Source organism: Ammospiza nelsoni, chromosome 5 (genome assembly GCF_027579445.1).
Source record: "Ammospiza nelsoni isolate bAmmNel1 chromosome 5, bAmmNel1.pri, whole genome shotgun sequence".
NCBI classification, from domain to species: domain Eukaryota; kingdom Metazoa; phylum Chordata; class Aves; order Passeriformes; family Passerellidae; genus Ammospiza; species Ammospiza nelsoni.
In genome coordinates, this window is record NC_080637.1 from 42,705,860 (window position 1) to 42,726,400 (window position 20,541).

The following is a 20,541-nucleotide window of genomic DNA, read 5'->3' on the forward strand; positions in this document are numbered from 1 at the left end:
AGTTCTACCTTTACAAGAGCTCTCCAGTACTGCCTCCAGAAAGTTTATAGCAGGTTACCTGGCAGGGTGGCTGATTCTCTAAAATTTCATGTTGTCGTTTAGAGTCAAAACGACACCTCTGTTGGATGCTGTTCTAACTCAATTAACCTTTTCTGAGCCTGTTAACATGTTCAACTGCTGAGTCTTTGGTGTGTTTATGAGCTTCTCTCACACTTTAAAAAGGATGGCACCCTTTTATTAAGTCAGTGACTGTACACTGATTGCAGTGTACATCTAAATGTCAAATCCTTTTGAAAGTGAAAGGCCTTGATACAGCCCTCAGTACAGCACAATCAATCTGCAGGAAAGGGCATCCAACCCTTGAGTTTTAGTTCGCTGACATGTGACATGTTTAATAACCTGCATGTTTGTTACATTAAGAGACAAAGTGAACACTGCAGTACACAAGGTATTTTGGTGCTTAGTGCCTCGTGGCTATGTAAAATTGTATTTCCACCTAGCTTGGAGTAACAATGGACCTTTAGCCTTGCAGATCACTGTGCAACAGAATTCAACTCTCAGTTCAATTCCCAGTTGCAGAAAACCATATCCCTTTTCACAGAGAAAGGAAACTGCCTTCCAATACTATGCAGCAGGTCAAGAGGGTGATGAGAGCCTGCTGCTCCTGAGGTGTGCTACACTGCTTATACACTACAGTGCTTCACACACATGCACTGTACTTCAAGACTGCCAAGGAACAGAAGTTTGTGCTCCTCGTGTTTTACAAACTTCTTCATCCTGAAACTGGTCTACTCCCATTCACCGGTAGTTCAGCCATGTCAGCTGGCTGAACAGTTTCAGTTTGGTAAGAGGAACCAAATTCATCTACTGATGATTTCAGGAGGCTGAAATCTGGCTTCAAAAGTGGATCAAGCCAAAACATGCTAAATGCAGATGTACCCAGAGGTACCTTACGGCATTAGTAGGCTGCTCTTGGTCCAAGAAGGTAAATCTTTCCATAGCATTTCTGAAGAACAGAAAGCAACGGCTCTCCAGGATTAAGACAGCAGGTATTTTGCTGCTACCAACGTGACACCACATTGGTTAAAATCTAAGTGAGTCTTTAAATGCAGAGACACTACAATTTGCCAAAATCTTGATTTTGGTAATTTTCAATTACTCTCAACAGCAGGAATTCACAGTAAGTTTCAGTTGATGTTTTGACATATTTTGATTTAAGTACAGTTTACTGCAAGTACTACAGTATGTAGATATTACAGTACCTTATGCAGTATGATTTCCATCTTTCACAAATACACTTAATAGTTTTTATTGATATGGGAAGAAAGCCTTCTAGAAAGTTCTCAAGAAGGAGACTTAATAAATTTATTTACTTATTTCTTCACATTTGTACAGTCTATCTCAGAGTAATAACTCTAGATAGTAAAAGCATGGTGTAGCCACATTTTACAGAATGCCACTAAGTGAAACATGGTAAAGACTCCATCAGAGATGCTTATTTCTAGGGAATAAGACTGTGTAATCACTTTGAAAACCTTCCACTAAGAGTAAACATCAATGCTTCAAGTTATATTGATAGTTATTTTGGACAGTTCAAATGAAATCTACAGAATTCTGATACTACGGAAATACTGCAGATTTAAAAACTAGATCTTACTATTAAGGATCCAATAGACCACAAACACATAATCAGTTTTAAAAATTGCTGCATTAGCAAATCCAAGAACTAGGCAGCCACACAGAAGCATTAATAAGCCCTGCATTAGAATATTAAAACCCTAGGCTCTACAACAGCGTGATCTGAATTAGGAACTATAGGTCATATGAACTATTCAGAAAACTGGTGCTTTCACAGTGAGTTGAACACTGCTATGTTGCATTGCTGTTTCATATGTGGATGTCTACATCAATGAACTTTGTTCCAAGTGGAACTTCATTAATATAACATCTCACATGCAGCTTGACCAACTGAAAAAAAAACTCTTGCTTACTTATTACCATGGAATACTTCTGTCTTAAAGGAACAAGAAGCAATATTTTGTTATGGTAGCTAAAATGCGTGTACAAACTTTGTTCTATTAAAGAAATCAGTTTGCTTACTAAGCCTTTTCCTAAATGGAGTTTCCTCAGTAAGTGTTAGAATTTACTTACCTTCATTTGGTGAAGTTTTCAACTTTGTACAGATGCCATGTACATCACCATAGCATTCCTGTATTTTATGCAGTGCATCTGCAGCTCGAAGTTCCATAAGAGAACGGAGCTCTGCAAGAGTAACTCCAAAATCTCCATGATTAGATTCTTTTACAGCATTTTTTACGCTGCTATATGCAACCGAGTTGTTTGCCATGTCACCCATGATGCATGCAGTCTTTAGCGTAGACAGTTTCCAGCAAGGAACAAAATTTCAACTCAAAGTAGTTCCAAAAGGAAAATAAATCCTTTGGGTATGAAGACAGTCAGGAGAGCAGACACATCACCCAAGCAAGAGAGCCCGTCTGGAGAGATATCTTTGAGGTTGTCCCATGGTGCGTTCTGTTCCCCAAAAGGCATGTACAGTCTAGGGAGAGAATAGATAGACGTTCAGTTACATAACAGCTATACTGAAATGCATTGTAAGACAGTCCCTACTCTTGGCACTAAGGTTACAGAACAAATTTCTTTTTTCATTTCCTATAATATTTTTAGTTTGCATTCTGCAGACAAGAGCGACAAGGAAGAAAATGACTATTTCCCACCCCAAAGCAACCTTGCATTATTGGATTTCCTTAAATCATTAACTTTGTAACAACTGTTGCCTTTAACACTGGCATTTTCCTTCAAATGTCCATATGGTTCATCATCAAGCAGCAACCTTTAAAAATACCTAAAATTAAATCTGTTTCCAGGGAAATGAAACTTGTAGCATCCACAAGTGATGTCACATGGGGAAAGAACATGCTCAAGTTAAAAATTCCCATTTTCCAACGATGCACTCACCTCAGAGTTTGGGAAGAGCAAGATTTTTTGTGTTCCCATTAATTGGTTTGTGCAAACCTCAATTAAAAACTTCAACACTCAGCTAGCCCACACATGAAGTACTTTTGTATTCTAAGTAGGATTATATCTTCAGGCAGACCTAGCTCTTAATAAATTTTTATGTCCATACAGTTTTAGCCCTGCTCCAGCCCACTTCATCACAACTTAAGCCTTGCACAGTATCTCCATGTAATTCTTTGAAGAGAGGGAAAAATTGCACAACATCCCCTTTCTGCAGAAGGGATGAGCAGACTAAGAGCAGTTCTTCTGTCTGATGATCAATGTATTTATTGTAGTTGAGAAATTATCATCTAGCCACAGGATCTGAACTTGCACAGGCATTCTATATCTAATTCCCACTCAGCAGACACAGCTTGCACAAGATGTGCAATGCACGCACAAACTCCTCATGCCTGTGTGAGGATTTGCTGTGTGCCAAAACCAGACTTCTGATCACATAAATCAGCTTTATTGGCATAATGAAGTGCAATGAGCATGTGTAACAACATATTCCCCCACAAAACATCACTGCCAGGCTCAGATGAACAACAACTTGGACACTTCCAGGTCAACAAGACCCTCAGGTGTCATATGCCTAGCAAAGGCAAAAATATAAAGGCAAAGCATCAGCGAGCAAAATATCTCTAGCTACTTCCTTGCCAGGTTAGAGGACTGTTTGGCTGAACTGCTGAGCCTATGTTGAAGTAAAGGTATAAGCACCCAATTACCAGAAGTTTACAGTCTTGGTTCCAGGAAAGACTCAGATTTCTGCTCTGGAAATAATAAGTTGCAGCTATACTAAATCTATCTACCATTTAAAGCACCGTGGCACAGTACCTGGTTTGCCCTGAGAGCAACCACTGACACTGTAAACCCCTGAACTGATGCCACCTGACCACAAGTGACAGACCCATCTCTGGCAGAACTATGTCTTCCACAGCAACTGCTCTTCTCTTCCTGTCACAGGAGGTTCTGAGAAAACCACCGTCCATGGCTGTTTTCCAGAGAGTGACAAAAAGCATAAAGCAATCAATATTCACATGCATAAAACTCCCAACATTCTATAACATCATAAAATATCTTAATTTTAAAATAATTTTAAATCTTCATTGTTTTCTCTGTCACTTGCAAGAAAACGTTGGAACAGTTGAAGAGTCCATGATGACAGTGTTAACCTGCATGCTAGGATATAGTCTTGATTAAGACTCTAATGAGTTCTGTTAGAGAACAAGTGATCCTGCAAGTGAAGCATTTCATGCAAACCATGTATGAAAGAGTTTTCGTTAAAGACATGCCACATTGTTATCCAATGCCCAAAAGCTGGATGCTGCTGTCCAGCTGGTAGCCTAGGAGGATTTATCAGCTGGCATCTGATCATAAGCTATGACAGTATAACAAGAAGCAGATCAGGCAAATGAGTTTGTATAGCTATGGAGAAGATGCTGCAGCTGCTAATTAAGCAAAAATAGACCAAGCAGAAGGCCCCACAACCAATTACATCAAACTTGATTCAATTTTAATTAAGAAAAGCTCTGTTCAAGCCTCTAGCAGCAGCCCTGTTCTTGATGCCCAAATACACCCAAATGCAAGAGAAAAGGATAGAAAAAGCTATAGCTCTAGTCACTGTTCACTTGTCATCAAAGTTTTAGGACTTTCTCCATATATATGCATAGAGTGGGCCAAACTTGCTTTCATATGCAACTAAACTGAAGAGCAGTAACTCTACTTAATCATAACTCAGTGTGCTTTGCACTCCAGTTCAAACTATGCATCTATATCAATTTTTACTAATAAATAATAATCCATATTAGTCATTAATAAGTTTATACTGAAGGGGGTCCTCCTATGCTCTAAATTCCATCCTAACATACCAACAGACCCCTAGGGTTCACAGGCAAATTCAATAAGCATTCATTAACTACAAAAACAGTGCAGTTCTACAGATCAGCTCTAGTAGTGATAACAAATTATTTGGTACATCCCTGTTAGCAAAGAACTGTGGAAAATTGAAAGGGACAGTGTGAAGACTTTAAATTCTGAATACTGAACAAATGCAGTATTGCTCCAGATTATGAAAATTTGATTAAACATTATCAATTTTTACACAAAATCAGACCAGGATCTGCTTCAGTAGTCCATTTTTACCAGTCATTTCAACAGAGAGCTTCAACAATAGCTTCTTGTCATAAGGGTACAGGACAGACTTAGTCTAACACAGATTTTTCTGTAAGAATCAGCAAAGAAACTTTCTTTAAGAAATATCCTTAATGTAGTTTTGATGTAAAAGCTTGCAACATTCAATCAGTTCCTGTTACAGCAAGTTCCAAGAGTGCACTTTTGTAACATCAGTGGCGATGCGTAATGAAACCATTATGACAACTTTAGTAGCATAAAAGGAAGCACATTTTAAAGCTACAAAGATCATCTAATAGTATTTATCTCCTCGACTAATTAAAAATATTTTATTTGTTTTGACCAGTGTTTCAGTTCTCAGTTATTGCATCAGTCAATGAAATAACTGAATAGCATGAGCTCTGAAGCACTATAGTTTAAAGCAACTCACCTCAAACTTCCAATCTGTTAAGATCTCAAACTTTAAATTCAGGAAACAGTTATCAAACTAGAACTCATTTATACCCAATGCTGAAGTTCCAGCCTATTTAAAGTTTAATTCAGTTAAAGTTTTGTGTTAGTTTCCAGCTTAAACAAGCTGCATACAAAATTATTAAGATGTCTATCTTTCATTGGACACATCAACTTTTGAATAATACTTTATCATCGACACTTGATTTATCCCTTTATATCAGAGACTAGGAATAACTTTAAAAGCTATTCTCTGTCACAGAAAAGTGTGACAGAGAAAAACTTGGCTCAACTTGACAGAGAAAAACAGACTAAAAAACTTGAACTGCAGAGGCATATTTCAGTAGCAGCACATACTCTCAAAGGTAGAATTCAGATACTTATGTAAATCCCTCTGAGAAGACCTTGCTGCTCTTTGGTTGTAGTAACTTCACTGACACATCATATCATTGTAGCTGCTTATGAGGAATAACTTCCTTGCCCAAATCAAATCACTATTTATTGCTAAAGGACTATGTTGTTACCAGACAAAGACACTAATTCAAACCCATAACCCAATAAATAAAGGTTAGACAACTTTGCCAGTGTTGGAAGTTCATAATGATAAGCTTCTGTAGTTGGACTGGAGAAAGGAAAAGCTCTAAACAGAAGTCTACATGAAGAGATGCTCACCAAAGCATGAAGAGATTACAGATTACTTATCTATTTAGTGCTACCAGAACATTCTGCGCTGACCAAATTAAAAGCTGCAACATGTTTTTTGAAGTGTTCCTGTAGTGGCACAATTACTATTGCCTAGATGCACAGGACCTAGCGTGCCTTAGACTCCTATCCAAGCTTTTCCTATGATTACATTTACATTTAATACTTGCTTCACTAACCTACAAGGAGATACAATTTTCTTAATATTAAAACACTTAAGCACACTCATACCTCAACAGTCAAAGCTCCAGCAATTATAAATCTTGTGTCATTCAATTTAATTTATACATCTGCTTGAACAGTATGCATTCAGATATTGAGCATTAGCTGGTAGCATTTGACCTTCAGCAACACACTAAAACTGGGCCCTGTAATATAGGAAAGGGCTTGCAAAGTGATTATCTCAGGAAAGCCTTTGTTTAATCTAATTAGTACAATGAATACCAGACAGATCTGCATATCAAGAAGCTGTTGTGATAAAAACCATCCCATATGTTTCAGTTGTCATGCCTTTTAACCTGCCTACAAAGGTTAAAAGATATTGAAAACGTATTATATGCTTTTGCATACTTCAGTTTGGGTGTGATCCACAGCTTCAAGCCATCACATAACATTGCAGGGGTGGGGGAAAGAAAGAAGGGAAGCTGTCTGCAATGTTATTATAATGGAATATTATTACAAAGTGTAACTGAGAAAGTAACCTGGAAATCAAACTGAAATTGACTGAGGTTTTGTGCTCTGAAGGGTCAAACTTCTTGCTGTAAGAGACAGATCCTCCCACCTACTTGACAGGCTACAGAAACTCACCAGTTGTTTCACAAGGAATATGAATGAATTCTAATGAGGCAAAACATAAATACAGAACAGTATCCTTTTACAAGTCATTACTGAACAAACAGGAGTTAAATAACTTCAGTGCCGTGCTATTGTTTCAGAGCAAACATCTCAGCCTGGTTTATGAAGAGACATGTACAAGAAGACTGAAGAACTAAGAGGCAAAGGGCACAAACAAATTTTTTAGCATACCATCTTGAGTCTATGTCAAACAGTGTTGCAATTACAAGTTTCAGTCATTACAGCTTATGTGCTATAAACAGTAAACTCATCAAAGGTCATGACTTTTGCTTAGTTTTCAAAGAGAAATCTGATTTAATTCTGAAGCCTAATCTCCTGGGAAGCAGATGTACTTACCTATCTGAAATAAAAACTGGCCTAGATTCTGCATTGGATCTAAACACCGGGATTGTCCCTGCTCATTGCAGGGAGGTTAGACAAGATAACATTTAAAGGTCTTTTTCAACTCAAATTATTCTGTGATTCTGTGATTTATGACACTTAATCTAAGGGATTTCTGCTGCCTACTGTGATTGACACCTGTAGAAACCATTTCATCCATTGGTGGTTTCTTTCCTTTAAGACCCTAAATTTATTTCTTATTGAAATTATAGCCAACAAATTAGGATTTCAGTAGTCTGAAGTCAGATTAGTAGTAATACAAATCAGCAGTGTTCACACACAGGTTCTGCATAATTTTCCTCTTGTTTTGGTAGTAACAAGGAAAAATTGTACAAGCCTTGAAGGTGAATCATTATGGCACAAAGGACATAAGCTTCTCTTACAAAGCAGCTTGGTCCACAGCCTCTGCCAGGAGCCCAGCAAGCAAGCAGATATTTTGTTCTGCTATGCACCATCTGAACAGGCCTGTACTGCCCTGCCTTGTCCAAGCCAGGGCCTCTCCCCACGCACTAAACAACTCAGCTCCAGCTGCAGTGACATCTGGACTCAGAAACAAGATCAGAAAGTGCTGTAGGAAACTATTTTCTCAAAGAGTTTAAACCAATCATTAGCTTTCTGAGGTAACCAAATAGATATTACTGATCCAAAAATAGACAGACTGATGCGACAAGAAGGGCTTCAGAAAATCTGTGACCACTTTCAAGAAACATCAGACTTTGAGACATACTGGAAAATCCCAGAGGACAAAAGCAATGTGATCATCATTAAAGAAAGCAACAAGTGTTCTGTGTGTTTGAGGTACTAGGGTTTCATAGTCACCTATTTCATATCACATTGCTGGCCGTCCACAAGATGACAAACACTTAAGACAAAACCATGCAAAAGCGTCAAGTTTGTAACCACTTTAAACCACTTTTCTGCAGTCCACAGCTCTGATCAACACTCAGGCAGCTTCTCTCCTCTCCACCCACAGGCCCTGAAGCTTCCTTCTCTGTACTTCTTTTTCCTAGGTTCATCTACTTTCTGCTCTGTGATGACACTATAAACTAAAGGCTACATTCAAGAGGACTGTTCGCAATGAAAGGTTACTCCAGTTTAAGACTGTAATCCCAGTGGAAAAAAGTTTTAACCTCTAGATGGGACTCTGTCCCATCCAGAATCATTTTGAGTGCGTTCAAGCACCTAAAATGTATTTACTGTGTGTGTCAGCTTCCTCATCTAACTTGAAGTGAGTGAAGCTGCCAAAATTTGGATGAAGGCAGCTGATGACTGAAGGCAAACCTGCTGGTGTATAAAATGCAAGAAAAAAATTTTGCCCAAAGCCCATCAATATTTTCCTTTCCTTCAGATCCACTGAGTTCAAAATAAGATGACTGAGGATTTCCAGTCTCTTAATCCTGCACAGTTTAGGATAATTATGCTGTAAATGAAGTTCTTTTAACAGATCTGTCTATAGCTAAATATATAAACCTAAAAGTGGGTTTAAAAAAAAAAAAGTAGTAAAGTCATCCATTAACAAATATTCACATTACTAGGTTCATGAACAACTTACCACACTTTTCCCATCAACATTTGTCAAAACCATATTGACAAAAATGACAAGACAAAGCTGAACTTTTCCCAAAAGAGATAGGGTGGTAGCATGGCAACCAACTCACTAAAATTATGCATCATAGGACTACAACAGAGTTTACTGGCATTCCTAAAGTGCAAAATGTGCTCAGGTCACAAACCTTGACAGGTGTGTGTTAAATGAGGCATATGACATCACTATATGCAACTAAGTTTCAAGTAAAGGTGAAGTGAGATGGTACCAAATTTCATCCCACAGAGATGGAGTTGGGATTCCTGGATTTCAGCTACTTGTTGTATTTAGAGCTCAGTGCAATGCATCCAGCTGGTCACTTCTGATAATGTCAGCAAGCCAGCAGCTGACTCCATCAGTTATTCCTACAGGTATGACTTGTCTTGAGAAATGTTTTCACCTTTTTTTCACAGACTTATATTTACCATTTCATCCTGATTTTAACACTCCCCATTTTTTTTTTTCAGAAAGTATTCTTTTATGTTAGTATCCACTTAGGCAGAGCAGTAGGCTTTTGAGTGTGGTCATGCTTCATGACAAAGAGATGCAAAAAGCTCTTTAGATTTATGAGCCTTCAGGCAAAAGGCAAAAGTCCATTCTTACCCGATTTTTCTTGTATTCAGAAAACTTCAAAAGAGATTTAAAATTAGTTTTAAAACTACTAGGAAATATTTATGCCTATGAGATTGAGCCAAATTACTTCCATAAAGACACTATGCATATAACCAATTCCTTTCTATTAGAGCAATAAAAGTAACTTAGGCAAAGCTTTAAGGCTTTTCTGGCTACTTTGGACTAGCTTACTGCTAAGTACAAAGACTACCACAAAATACTCTATTATGCTCATTGAACCATAAACAGGTAATATACAAATCGTGATATTAATGTGGTACAGGATCCATTTATGATCCTCAAAATCACCATTCCAACCAAGCAAGTGTCTGGAATGTAAGAAAAATTAAACAAAAGCCTCAGGTCTGGTCACACATCCCAGTGAGTCCACACTATGATGCTAAATTGGATGTATGTTTTGTCCTCTTGTGTTTAAAGTTTAAGAAGCATCCCTTTTGGCCTGTAAAAAGCCAGTCTGAGAACCTTCAGCTACAGATTTTTCACAAGCCTTTTGGAAATACCATACCCCAGTATACCCTTATCCTCAAACATTTAAAGAGCCTTATTTCTTCAGAAATCTAGTTTGAAAGCTATGCTAGCTTCACCTGAAGCTCATTAATTCCTGCCTGCCAGAAATACACCAAATAAACTGGCTAAAAGAGTAATTCTGAGAAAATCCCTGCAATTATGTTTGCTATTTTCTCTTCCTAAGGAGACAGAGGGTTTTAAAATTCAAATATCATAACTAGTCCACACTTGAGCAGCACTTTGAGAAATACTCCACAACTTTACTCCTCCTGCTGGTTCTGTAAAGAGGTTCAGGGGTCCTTTTGGCTTGTGTTTTTTTTTTTGTTTGTAAGGGTTTTTTTACCTCAATATTTGAATTTGAGAATCCAGTGTATGGCTTTGCAGAAACACAAGAGTGAAATCTCTCACAAAATTCTTTATTATGATTATACTGGTCATTCCTTTAGCTCTCTTTGATAAGTTTTGAGATCTCAGCTCACTGATCCATTCCACTGGGCCTCCTCTTTCTGGTACAGTGTAAGAAGCATGTTCAGTAGGCTTCACCTCATGGTATTATCTGACATATTTAATGATTTTTTTAAGCCTACATATTGCTTCATCCTTCAGGGACTATCCAGTTTCAAAATTAGTCCTTCCTCATGATAATACTTTTCCATCTCTCTGAGGTCTGACACCCACTTAAAGGCTAAGTTGTCATGCTCCCTGCATTGTCACACACTTCTAGCTACTCCAAAGTTTCTCATTTATGCAGGGTTGGTTGCTGCTCTGGGATAGTTTTACACACATCGAAGCATTACTGCAATATAGCTATTGGCAACTGTGTGTAGAATGATGGTAAATTAACTGCTCTGTGATCAGTACACACATGACAATCCCATCTCCACCATCCAAAATAAGACAATAAATACTCTAAGGAGCTTGTTTCTTTAACACAGACAGGGAATATATAAGCAGTGTTAGCAGACAGAATGCACAAAGCTGAGATTCCCATCGCAGCATTTTGTAACTAACAGAGCAGCAAGTCTGTCACATCCTCAGGTGACCAAAGGTATGGCTGTGCTGCAGTGACACGGTGTAACACTCCCACTCACAGGTCCTGAAGCAGCTCTCATTATTTGACACTGACAACACTGCAACTTACACCTGCCACCCTTATCCTTTTGCATTGGGAAAAGCCATGGGCTCTGCCAACTGCATTAATGAAGTAACAGAGTATGGGAGCTCTGCTGTTGCAACAGGCACACAGGCAACCTCGGGCCTGGAACACACACTTCTTGTGTGCTTCCCTACTCTTCTTTACAGCACCTCAGCCTCTGAGAAGGTATTTCATTTGGGTACTGTTTTAAGTCCTTCTCTCATGGGATATACAGCACTCCAAATGGTTTTGGCACTTCTTCCTTTACTAATGCTCCTTCCCTTCTTCCTTGCTCCATGTACTTCTATGACCTTTAATAACAATTTTTTTTTTTTCCTAGCCATGAAATCTGCCCCGCTCCAGGATCCAAGGAGCAAGAAAGCACCATGGTGCTTTTTCCCAAGCCTCCACCTTCCCTCCCACTAGCTGTGATGGTAGCTGTGCATTTCATGGTTCCACACCTGTGAGTGGGATACTTGTAGCTGGGTGGTGCAGAAAGCTGTCATCCAAAAAGGATCTCCCCCACCTCAGTGGAAAAATTTAAATAGCAGCATTTCTACTCTCTGAACAAGTTTTCCCACAACACACCAGGAGGGGCTGATTTATTTGTAGAAGTCGCACAAGCAATGCGGATATGTCAGCTTAAGGGACAAGACACACATTCAGCTAATGTTAGAAGCATCTTTATCACAGAACTATATGGCTGCCACCTTAAAGATAACATTAAATCTCCCTTTAAGGGAAGGTTTCTCTTCCCTCTGTTATTTCAAGTTAAAGTGGGTTGAGCAAACCCAGGACACAATTCAACTGGCTTGCCGCTAAAAAAATAGCATGGTACATAACTTTTCAGTGAAGGGCAGACACTGGACTGAACAGCAAATTGACATTACTGTCAGACAATGGCTCAAGCAGATTTAGTAAATTTAATTGATTTCCCATGGTAGGCTATATAAAATTGCTATACAAAGTGGCTATGTGCAATTAATAATCACAGCTTCATTTCTGAAGTCTTCAGTTGTGAAGTACTTCATTGTGTATAACTCCTTAGGTTTCTGAGATTACAAAGACATCAGTGCTTGATTAATTAATTAGAAAAAAGAAAGCAACTCAGGAAAAGTGCAAATAAAACCACGCTCCATGATAATATTTGTAAGTCCTATGCTACACAACAAAGGAAATCCCTTCTCCCACTTCCCATAAGCCAAAGGCCTTAAGTCTTCGCTAGCATCAGTGGATCCTAATGCACTTTTTGCACACAGCTCTGCTTCCAGGTTAATTAGCAATCATTCAAATTCTGAGGTGAGCTAGGTGTCTAATTTAGCTCTGGCACACCTCCCCTAGGTGGAGAAAGGCCATGCCTTGAAGAACTCCATCACAACCAGCTGAACCTACTCTGTGCTGAGGATCAGCTCCCCAACTCCATCACTCCCCTGCCCTACCAAAGCACAAGGCCAGCAGAACTAAAGTGGTAAACCAGCAGGCACTCAGATGCCTGCAGCATAACCACCTCAGGCATATACAGTGCGGTGTCGGTCTTCTGATAAGGTAGCTCTGAATCCTCAGCAGCAATTGCTAGTTTAACAAGCTTAATATCTGTCCTTCCAAAGGATGGTATCTGGATTGAGAGCCTAATGCATTTAGCACAGCTAAATGCTCATAGCTCATCTGCAGCTGACCCTCAGGACCAAGAGACAACCCACCCATAAAGACTACAGATCATCATTCTGTCTCAGCAAGGTCAGACCTATTTTGTTTCTTCTACAGAAAGCTACTCCCCACAAGTGTTTGTTTTGCAGTGGCACATTGCTCAAGTTGTACGCTGTTACAATCATGTTGTTTCTAGTGATACCAAAATCATACAGTATCTCTGAAGAAAAGGGACTGGGAAAGGCAGTATCAGCTTCTCAAGTGGCAAACCTCGAGCATCCTGCTGAAATTGTGCATGTTATAACTGCTGATGGCACAAACTCTTTAAATAACCAAGATCTGTATGTTCAGCTCATGGCTTCCAGCAGACTCCCTCAAAAGGACCAGCACCATTGCACGTCTGACTGTATCACACCTCGGCTCAGCATGAGATTATTTCACTATACAGCTGAGTAGGGGCCCACAGACCTTGTTAAGTCAGAAGCCAACTATATTTTTAATCTAAATTCTGCAACTCACAAATTTATCATATGCAACACACAGGAAGAACAGAGTAAGGAACACGAGAGCTTCCTCTAGCCTGAGGCTAGTAATACTCAGTGAAATGTCTGTTTCCCCAGTGGAAGGAAGTGACTGAGAAGATAAAAGTATCATGAAAAAAAAACAAAAAATGACACGGCACCATGAAGCAAAACATAGCACAAATTACCCAAACTCTCACAGTTAGGGACTCAGTTTTTCTGAAGGTAATTTTAGGAGATTCCTTCTCTGGTCCTATTGCTCCACTTTCCGAAGCAAACTCCTGTATCCCTGTTTTCCTCAAAGGATGCCATCAGCTGGTTTTTCAGCACTTTCAATAGACCCTTAAGCTTGAAGGACACGTAGCATTTGGAGAAGAGAAAGCAGCCTACTAGGAAGCAGCTGTGCTAGGACTGTTCTCCAAAAACCTGCTTTTCAGTTCCATTAAGGATGATTTATTTTCATTAGTTTATCAAGGGAAACATAGAAAGAAGCCATCTGAAAACCTCTATAATTAAGCATTATTTCAGTAGCCTTTCAAAAAAAATCCTATCTGATGTAGACAAGAGTTAGAAAAAACTGGTGCAAGCATGTAATCCGCTAGTAACAAGTAGCAGACTTGTTATTCACACTTTCAGACCTGAGGTAAGGAAAGCACTGGTAAGGAAGATGAAGAGAAAGTTAATGAATAAGTCCTACACAGCGAAAACCAACCATACACCTAATTTCAAAGTTGTTATGAATTTGGGTCATTTAAGTTACACACAAATTCAAATCTGTACACTATGACAAGCACATTCACAGCCCAGTTCTACCATGGTCTCTAATGTATTAACTTTTTAGCTTGGTTTAGCAACATTTGTTTTCCATTTCCTCCTTTTCTCAAGGAAAGGGATGCTCTAAGAAGGACAAAAATTCTATACCAATGGACTCTTCATATCTATTCAGACATAGCAACACAGCTTATAAAAAATGTTCCCAGTTCACCTTCAGACAAAAGCCATGCATTATACTGAACCTTTATAAGTAGTTTTGTATGTTGCACTCAGACTTGTTACCAGTGTCTAGTAGCTTGCTCTAGGTTACTAACTGCAAGTTGCTACTTAGTGTGTCGTAACCCTGCCAAAGGAATCAGATTTTTGCACATGTATCCATTGCCTTTGAAATCTTCTGCTCTAACCAATATAGCATGAAATTAGGGTAGGGGTTGGTTTGTTTGGGGTTTTGTTTGGGGGGCTGATGGAATAGCTAATTTTGTTGGTGTTTAAACAGTTATCTAATAAAGGAAGCCAGAAATGTGATCAAAGAGCATACAGTCAGAATCCAGAATCAAACTAAGTGTAAAAGAACAATTTTAGGCAGTTACAGGGCTGTCTGTCAAAGTCACAATCGAGTTTGACGTGTGATGCTTCAGGCACATAATTAAGCTAAACAGCTTTCAAGACAGCTTTCTCAAAACTGAAAAAGTAGGTAGTTACTAAAACTTTACCTTGTTGTTGAGCAATTATTATTAAAATAAGCCATCAGCTGTCACAAGCATATTTGCACAGAGCAAATATTTTCAAGTATTTAAACAACTGCATCATGGCAAAATTGCCCACAGGAAGCCTAAACCAAGCTATTTTATTATTTTAAGATATTTTAAGATCAGGATTCTCTGACTCTTTAATTTGGAGATTCTGAAATGTACTATTAGGTTCCTAAAAACTTGATGCATTTTCCTGTGCATGGAGAATCCTCCATTGTTCTTGTTTGACAAGACCAGGGTGGAAGGCAGACATTGCCGAGCTAAATTTAATGGCCTATATTATGGAGGTCCACAATTTTTGGTTTACTTGCCAATTTATATGATTATTAAAATGGAACTTTGCACATTAAAAAAAATATTGAGCATGGTAGTAATACTCTGAATTCTGATCATAAGCCAAGTCACAGGGATAAACTTCAGAAACTTAATCCACCATAGCAGGGGGAGGAAGAGCATATCTGGTAGGAGGAACTCACTTGTTTTGAGAAGATGACTTGTTCTAACCTCAATGTGAAGGCCTGGGCAACTGTCTGGTTTTTTGCAGCCAAAAAGCCCCTTCTAAGTACAGCAATGCCTGAAGACATCTGCAGACAGCCACAGGTACACTCAAAGAGAAATTCAACAGGAGGAACTGCAATGGCCGCACTGAATTCTTAATTGAGTTTGCTCAATTTTTTTACTGTTCTGGAATATTTGACAGTAAAGTGTCTGGACAAAGACTGGAGGGTCTTTGCAGGGTCAAAAATCCAGAAAATCTCCTCAGACTTCACAACCAGAAACCAGACTCCATGTCACAAGGCTCAAACGTTCTTGTTCAGAGACGTTTTGAACTGGCAAACGGTAAAAAGGCAGTTTGGATTATTATTCCACTTATCTGGTTACTGACCAGTATATTAGGGTGGGTTACCCTTTTAGTTCTCTGAAACTGTTAAACTGTCACTGAATTCCAAAAACTAAAAATAACCAGAGCAGTAGTATAATAGAATAATAATACCAGAAAGCAAGACAACAGAATGAACTACATTGGCATGTAAAGATGTCTACTGAATTCCAAGTGCAATTGTTTTGATTATGTTCATAACACCTATTTATACACCAAGACTTCGTTCAAGCCTAAACTTTTTCCATTCTGGCTGAGAATTTTTATATTGAACATCTCTTCACATTGAAAAAAACAAGTAGTCTCAGAATAAGCAAATAAAGGTATATGGCACTCGAATTTATGGAAGTAGATAAGTTTTCTTTCCCCATGTGAGACTTCTAATCATAGCTCTTCATATACATATGGAACACAATCCCTTTACGAGCAGAGCTTAGATGTATAACTAGATGTACAAGTATTTTAATGGACAACCCCATCCAATTGTTGATACACAAAAACAGATCAGACTACAATTACAAAGGTATACACAACACCAGTGTTTACCATTTTAGCAGGAGATAGCATCTGAGACACCTGATTGGCTTTCAGGAACTATTTGTTGACCCATTTTTCAGGAAAATCTCTCTTCTATTCATTAAACTGTTCTTAACTCAGAATTACATGCAGGCATATTTGTAAGAGGTGCTACTCAGCTATTTAAGCTCATGAAAGCTACTTTTGCAGAGCCAGCAGAGGGAGTACAGACATCATTTTACTTATCAGCTGTGAAAAAGATACCTTGTAAGAAAGCACTAAAAGAGCTGTGCCTGCAAATCTAATGCACTTAGTTTAAAGCATGCCAAGAACTTCCTTGGTCTTTCATAGATATGTATGTCAATGGGCAGTAGAGTTGGTATTTCGTTTCGGATCCTCAACCAGCTGTCACATTTTAAAAGTCTCATATCTGATGAATAGCTGGAGCAATTCTAACAGTACTAACAAGTACCATAAAGTCTGATGCTTCAAATACATTTTTAAAAATTAAATTAAAAAAAAAAAAAAAAAAAACAACCAAAAACTCAACAATTAAAACCATCACATAGCTGCAATTCAAGTTTTTATTCCTATGGATTCCAGTCTCTCAATTTCTGAAAAACTAAACCCTTTTAGTTGTCCATTTCTTAGAAAACAACTTCACTTGGAAGACAAGGTGAAAAACTCAGAGGTCAAGACAACATCAAGCAAAGGAGCCCTGAAGGCACACAACAGTGTTGGACTAGGTGATAACAAACAGTGAGCCTTTCTGCTGATATTCAGAGGCATACACCTCCTGGCAAATCTGGTTTCACACAGCCTCGGAGGCAAGAGCTCTGCTGCTTTATTTAGCATTTCCATTGATCAGCCTGCTTTGGAGTTGACAATTATGACTGAACGGTGTTGACACAGTGGCAGCTGTGGAAACAGTTTTGGAAAGAGAAATAGGCTTTGAGCAGACAGATTGATAGCTTGTTGCCATCACCTCATGGAGGTGAGCCCAAAACTATAGGCCAACATGAGACAACATACCTTCCTGGCAAAAACTCCACAAACACACACCCACGTTTTTTAGTCTACAAAATCTACTGGGTTTTTTTTCTTGAATAAAGTTCACATTTCTTAACTTGTAGGTACAAGGCTAAGCTCATATGCAATTCTTTGCAATTATTTGATGAATTCTTAAGCATTCAACAAATAATTTTTGGGGGGACTATTTCTAAGTTTCACTATTTAGAAATCTGTATATGAGAAAGTCATACAAGTGCAATGAATGCCTTTGTCTTAAAGTTTCCTTTAGAAGAGCAGCAAAACACTCCTCCTCCTGAAGAAAAGATAAATTTCCATCATCTTAAACTTCACATGAACTTTAAAAAGCTTTGACAGCTTTAATCATTAGATTTTGATTACTACCTACCAAAGAAGAATGTGCCTGTAGCTACATAATTTAGCCTTCACTTGTTTCAGGTTGTAAAAATAGAATAACCACCCTTCAGCAAATTAGATGGCTGTTTCTTCTCCCCATCTACAAGAAAGTGGTATTCACTTCTCAGCTTCATTTTCACATGGCAGATTCACAAAATTAGTAATTCAGTGTGGGCAGAGCTGGTTCCCATCTTACAGAGCTTACACGGTATTTTATAGCTGACTAAAAAGTTTTACCCCTATCATGCAACCAAGCCACCTCAGAGTTTTGCTGTTGAAACTCAGAGCTCCTGCAGTGTTCTCTATTTGTGTGCTGTGCCTGGGTGGTTCCCAGGACTCCAGCTAGGCTTCTCAATATGTTTTATGCAGAGCAACCACAGCAAGGAAAGCCATGCTTCTTCCATCACAAACGTGGTGATGATCGAGTGTCAGGATGCATACCAACCACTCTGATCATCCCTTACTTCCCCAAGTTATTGCAGTCTCTTGTGACAACACTGAAGTTCCTGCAGGTACACAGAGTGGTATACAGATAGTAAAAATGCTTTCTTTTTTCAGGCAGAATGGTTATATTTTATTAACCAGACTCACCACACAGATAATCCAATGCCAGTGCCAACTCAAAACATGGCACAGAACTACACTGAACCTGCTTGAGTGAAGCAAATATGACACCATACTCACAGGAAATAGACCACAAATTCTAATTCATCCGGCAACTAGAGCCTTGCTAAGCTCCCAACTAACTATGTTTATAACACACTTCACATTTGAGAGGCTGACATTAGGGTTCTAACGAGCAAGTTAAGACACATGATCCGTTTATATAAAGTAGGTAGGGCGTGGGGGAAAGGGCTGAAAAGCCCCTTGAAACATGAGCATCCTTCCTCTTGGTGAAGTTTCTACAGAAAATTCCACAGAATTTTATACTTTAGAATTACTACAGCTGCCTTTAAGGATCTACAGAGGCTTGTTATCTCAGTTTTTAACCTGAAACCCCCACATTTAGTACACAGCTGAACAACTACTGATTCTAGCATTAATCACTCCCCATGATTTAGTACATCAATAATTGGTAATAGACATCATGCAACAGATGCAAGAGCTTTTTTAAAAGTCAGTCTTGAAAATGTGCTCTTTCCCATCACCTGTTCTCACCACCTGAAAGGTCTATCTTAAGTTCTGAAGCCTGTGTGCATTTTGTGGGTTAAAACTTCACATTCCTTCCATCATATGCAAGATTCACCTGCCCAAACAGGAACACCTGCCTCTAAGGTAGGCACTTCAGGCGCTTTTTGTAAATAGCCAATGGATAAATTAAAACATATCTATGAAAATATTATATTTAGCCACCTAGGACATGATCTAAAATAGTCACATGCATCTCATCGTAGATGCGCTTGTGTCGCTTCAGCAACAGAAGCGGCGCAGAGTGACTGGTTTCAGTTTTTTAAGACGCTTATGTAAGTGGCCAGGATTGCTCTGCCAAAGTTAAGCACAGTCGGCTGGGCTGAACTCGCATATCGAGCAGCTGCACTACCATGTCACAGCAAGAGGAAGGATGTGGCTTCACAGTTAGTTCAGGAATACCCAAGGCTGTGCTACTGCCAGAAGGTACAGCCCTGCGCCAGCACGCCGCTCACCTGACCTCAAGGGCAGGGGACAGCCCGAGATGAGAACCGGTGACAAGCAGGACAGCAGCAACACCAGCAGTTCCTCCTGAAGGTCACACAGTGACAGGGACTGCCCCTTCCAGCCAGCACAGGCCTCACCAGCTCAAGTCAATCATGGAAGCTCCTCTCCACACCCCCACAGTCATCCTGGGAAAAAGACGGGCCTGGCTGCACCCTTCCTGCAAAGCCCCACTACAGACCATCACCAGGGTCCCTCTTTAGCCTTCCCCTTCCAGCTCCAGCAAAGCCACCTCACTCTAATTCTCTCCACACACCACAGGACAGCCCCTCATCGACTGCCAGGAGAGGTGCAAAACAAGGCACCATTTTTGGACGTGGCCTCACAAGAACGACTGAAGGCAAAGCCCACTGGTCACGCTCTTGCTCGTGCTGCCCAGCGTGGGCCTGTCCTTGCCAGCCCAGGTGAGCCCAGCAGCTGGCTCAGGCTCCCTGTCCTGCAGGGTGGCCAAGACCTTTCCTACAGGCATCCTCGTCCCCATGGCAGGTACAGGTGCCAGCCAGCCTCAGCTCTCCTGCTCACCCTCGCTCCAGGAATCTAGGCCATGCAGTAGCCCTACAACCACGCCACCATTTTCAGCTACTGCCAGCTGTGACAGTGAAGAGGAAAGCTGTCAGATGTGTTTGTACTGTGTCAGCTCAGTAATGCTCAGGAGTGGCCTTGGGCAGCTCCCCATCAGGAGCTTGAAATTGGCCTGTTTTACAATAGCTGCCTCAAAGTAACATGTATTAACTTTGTCCAGTTCAAAGCATTTTGCCCAGGGTTATATATACAACCTTATTCTCCATAACAATTTCTGCAGCCTTAGATTTGACTATCAGAAGAAGGTAAATATAAAACTTTGAGCTTATGCAAATTCAGCGCTGCAGTTTTGGAATGAGAGGTTCATCTGTCAAGAATGTTTAACTGTCCTCCCAAAAAATATGAAGTACTCCCCT

The 20,541-nt window shown here is 39.6% G+C and overlaps 1 protein-coding gene across 5 annotated transcripts in view; it reads right to left on the reverse strand.

The window, feature by feature from the left end:
• Positions 1-20,541, reverse strand: part of ATP2B1 (ATPase plasma membrane Ca2+ transporting 1) — a 58,764-nt gene that overhangs the window by 30,098 nt on the left and 8,125 nt on the right. For all 5 annotated transcript variants that reach the window (XM_059473432.1, XM_059473430.1, XM_059473429.1 and 2 more), the window contains exon 2: positions 2,152-2,557. In XM_059473432.1, coding sequence (XP_059329415.1) covers positions 2,152-2,356 — 205 coding nt within the window. In that variant the 5' untranslated portion in view covers positions 2,357-2,557. The remainder of the gene's footprint in view (positions 1-2,151; positions 2,558-20,541) is intronic.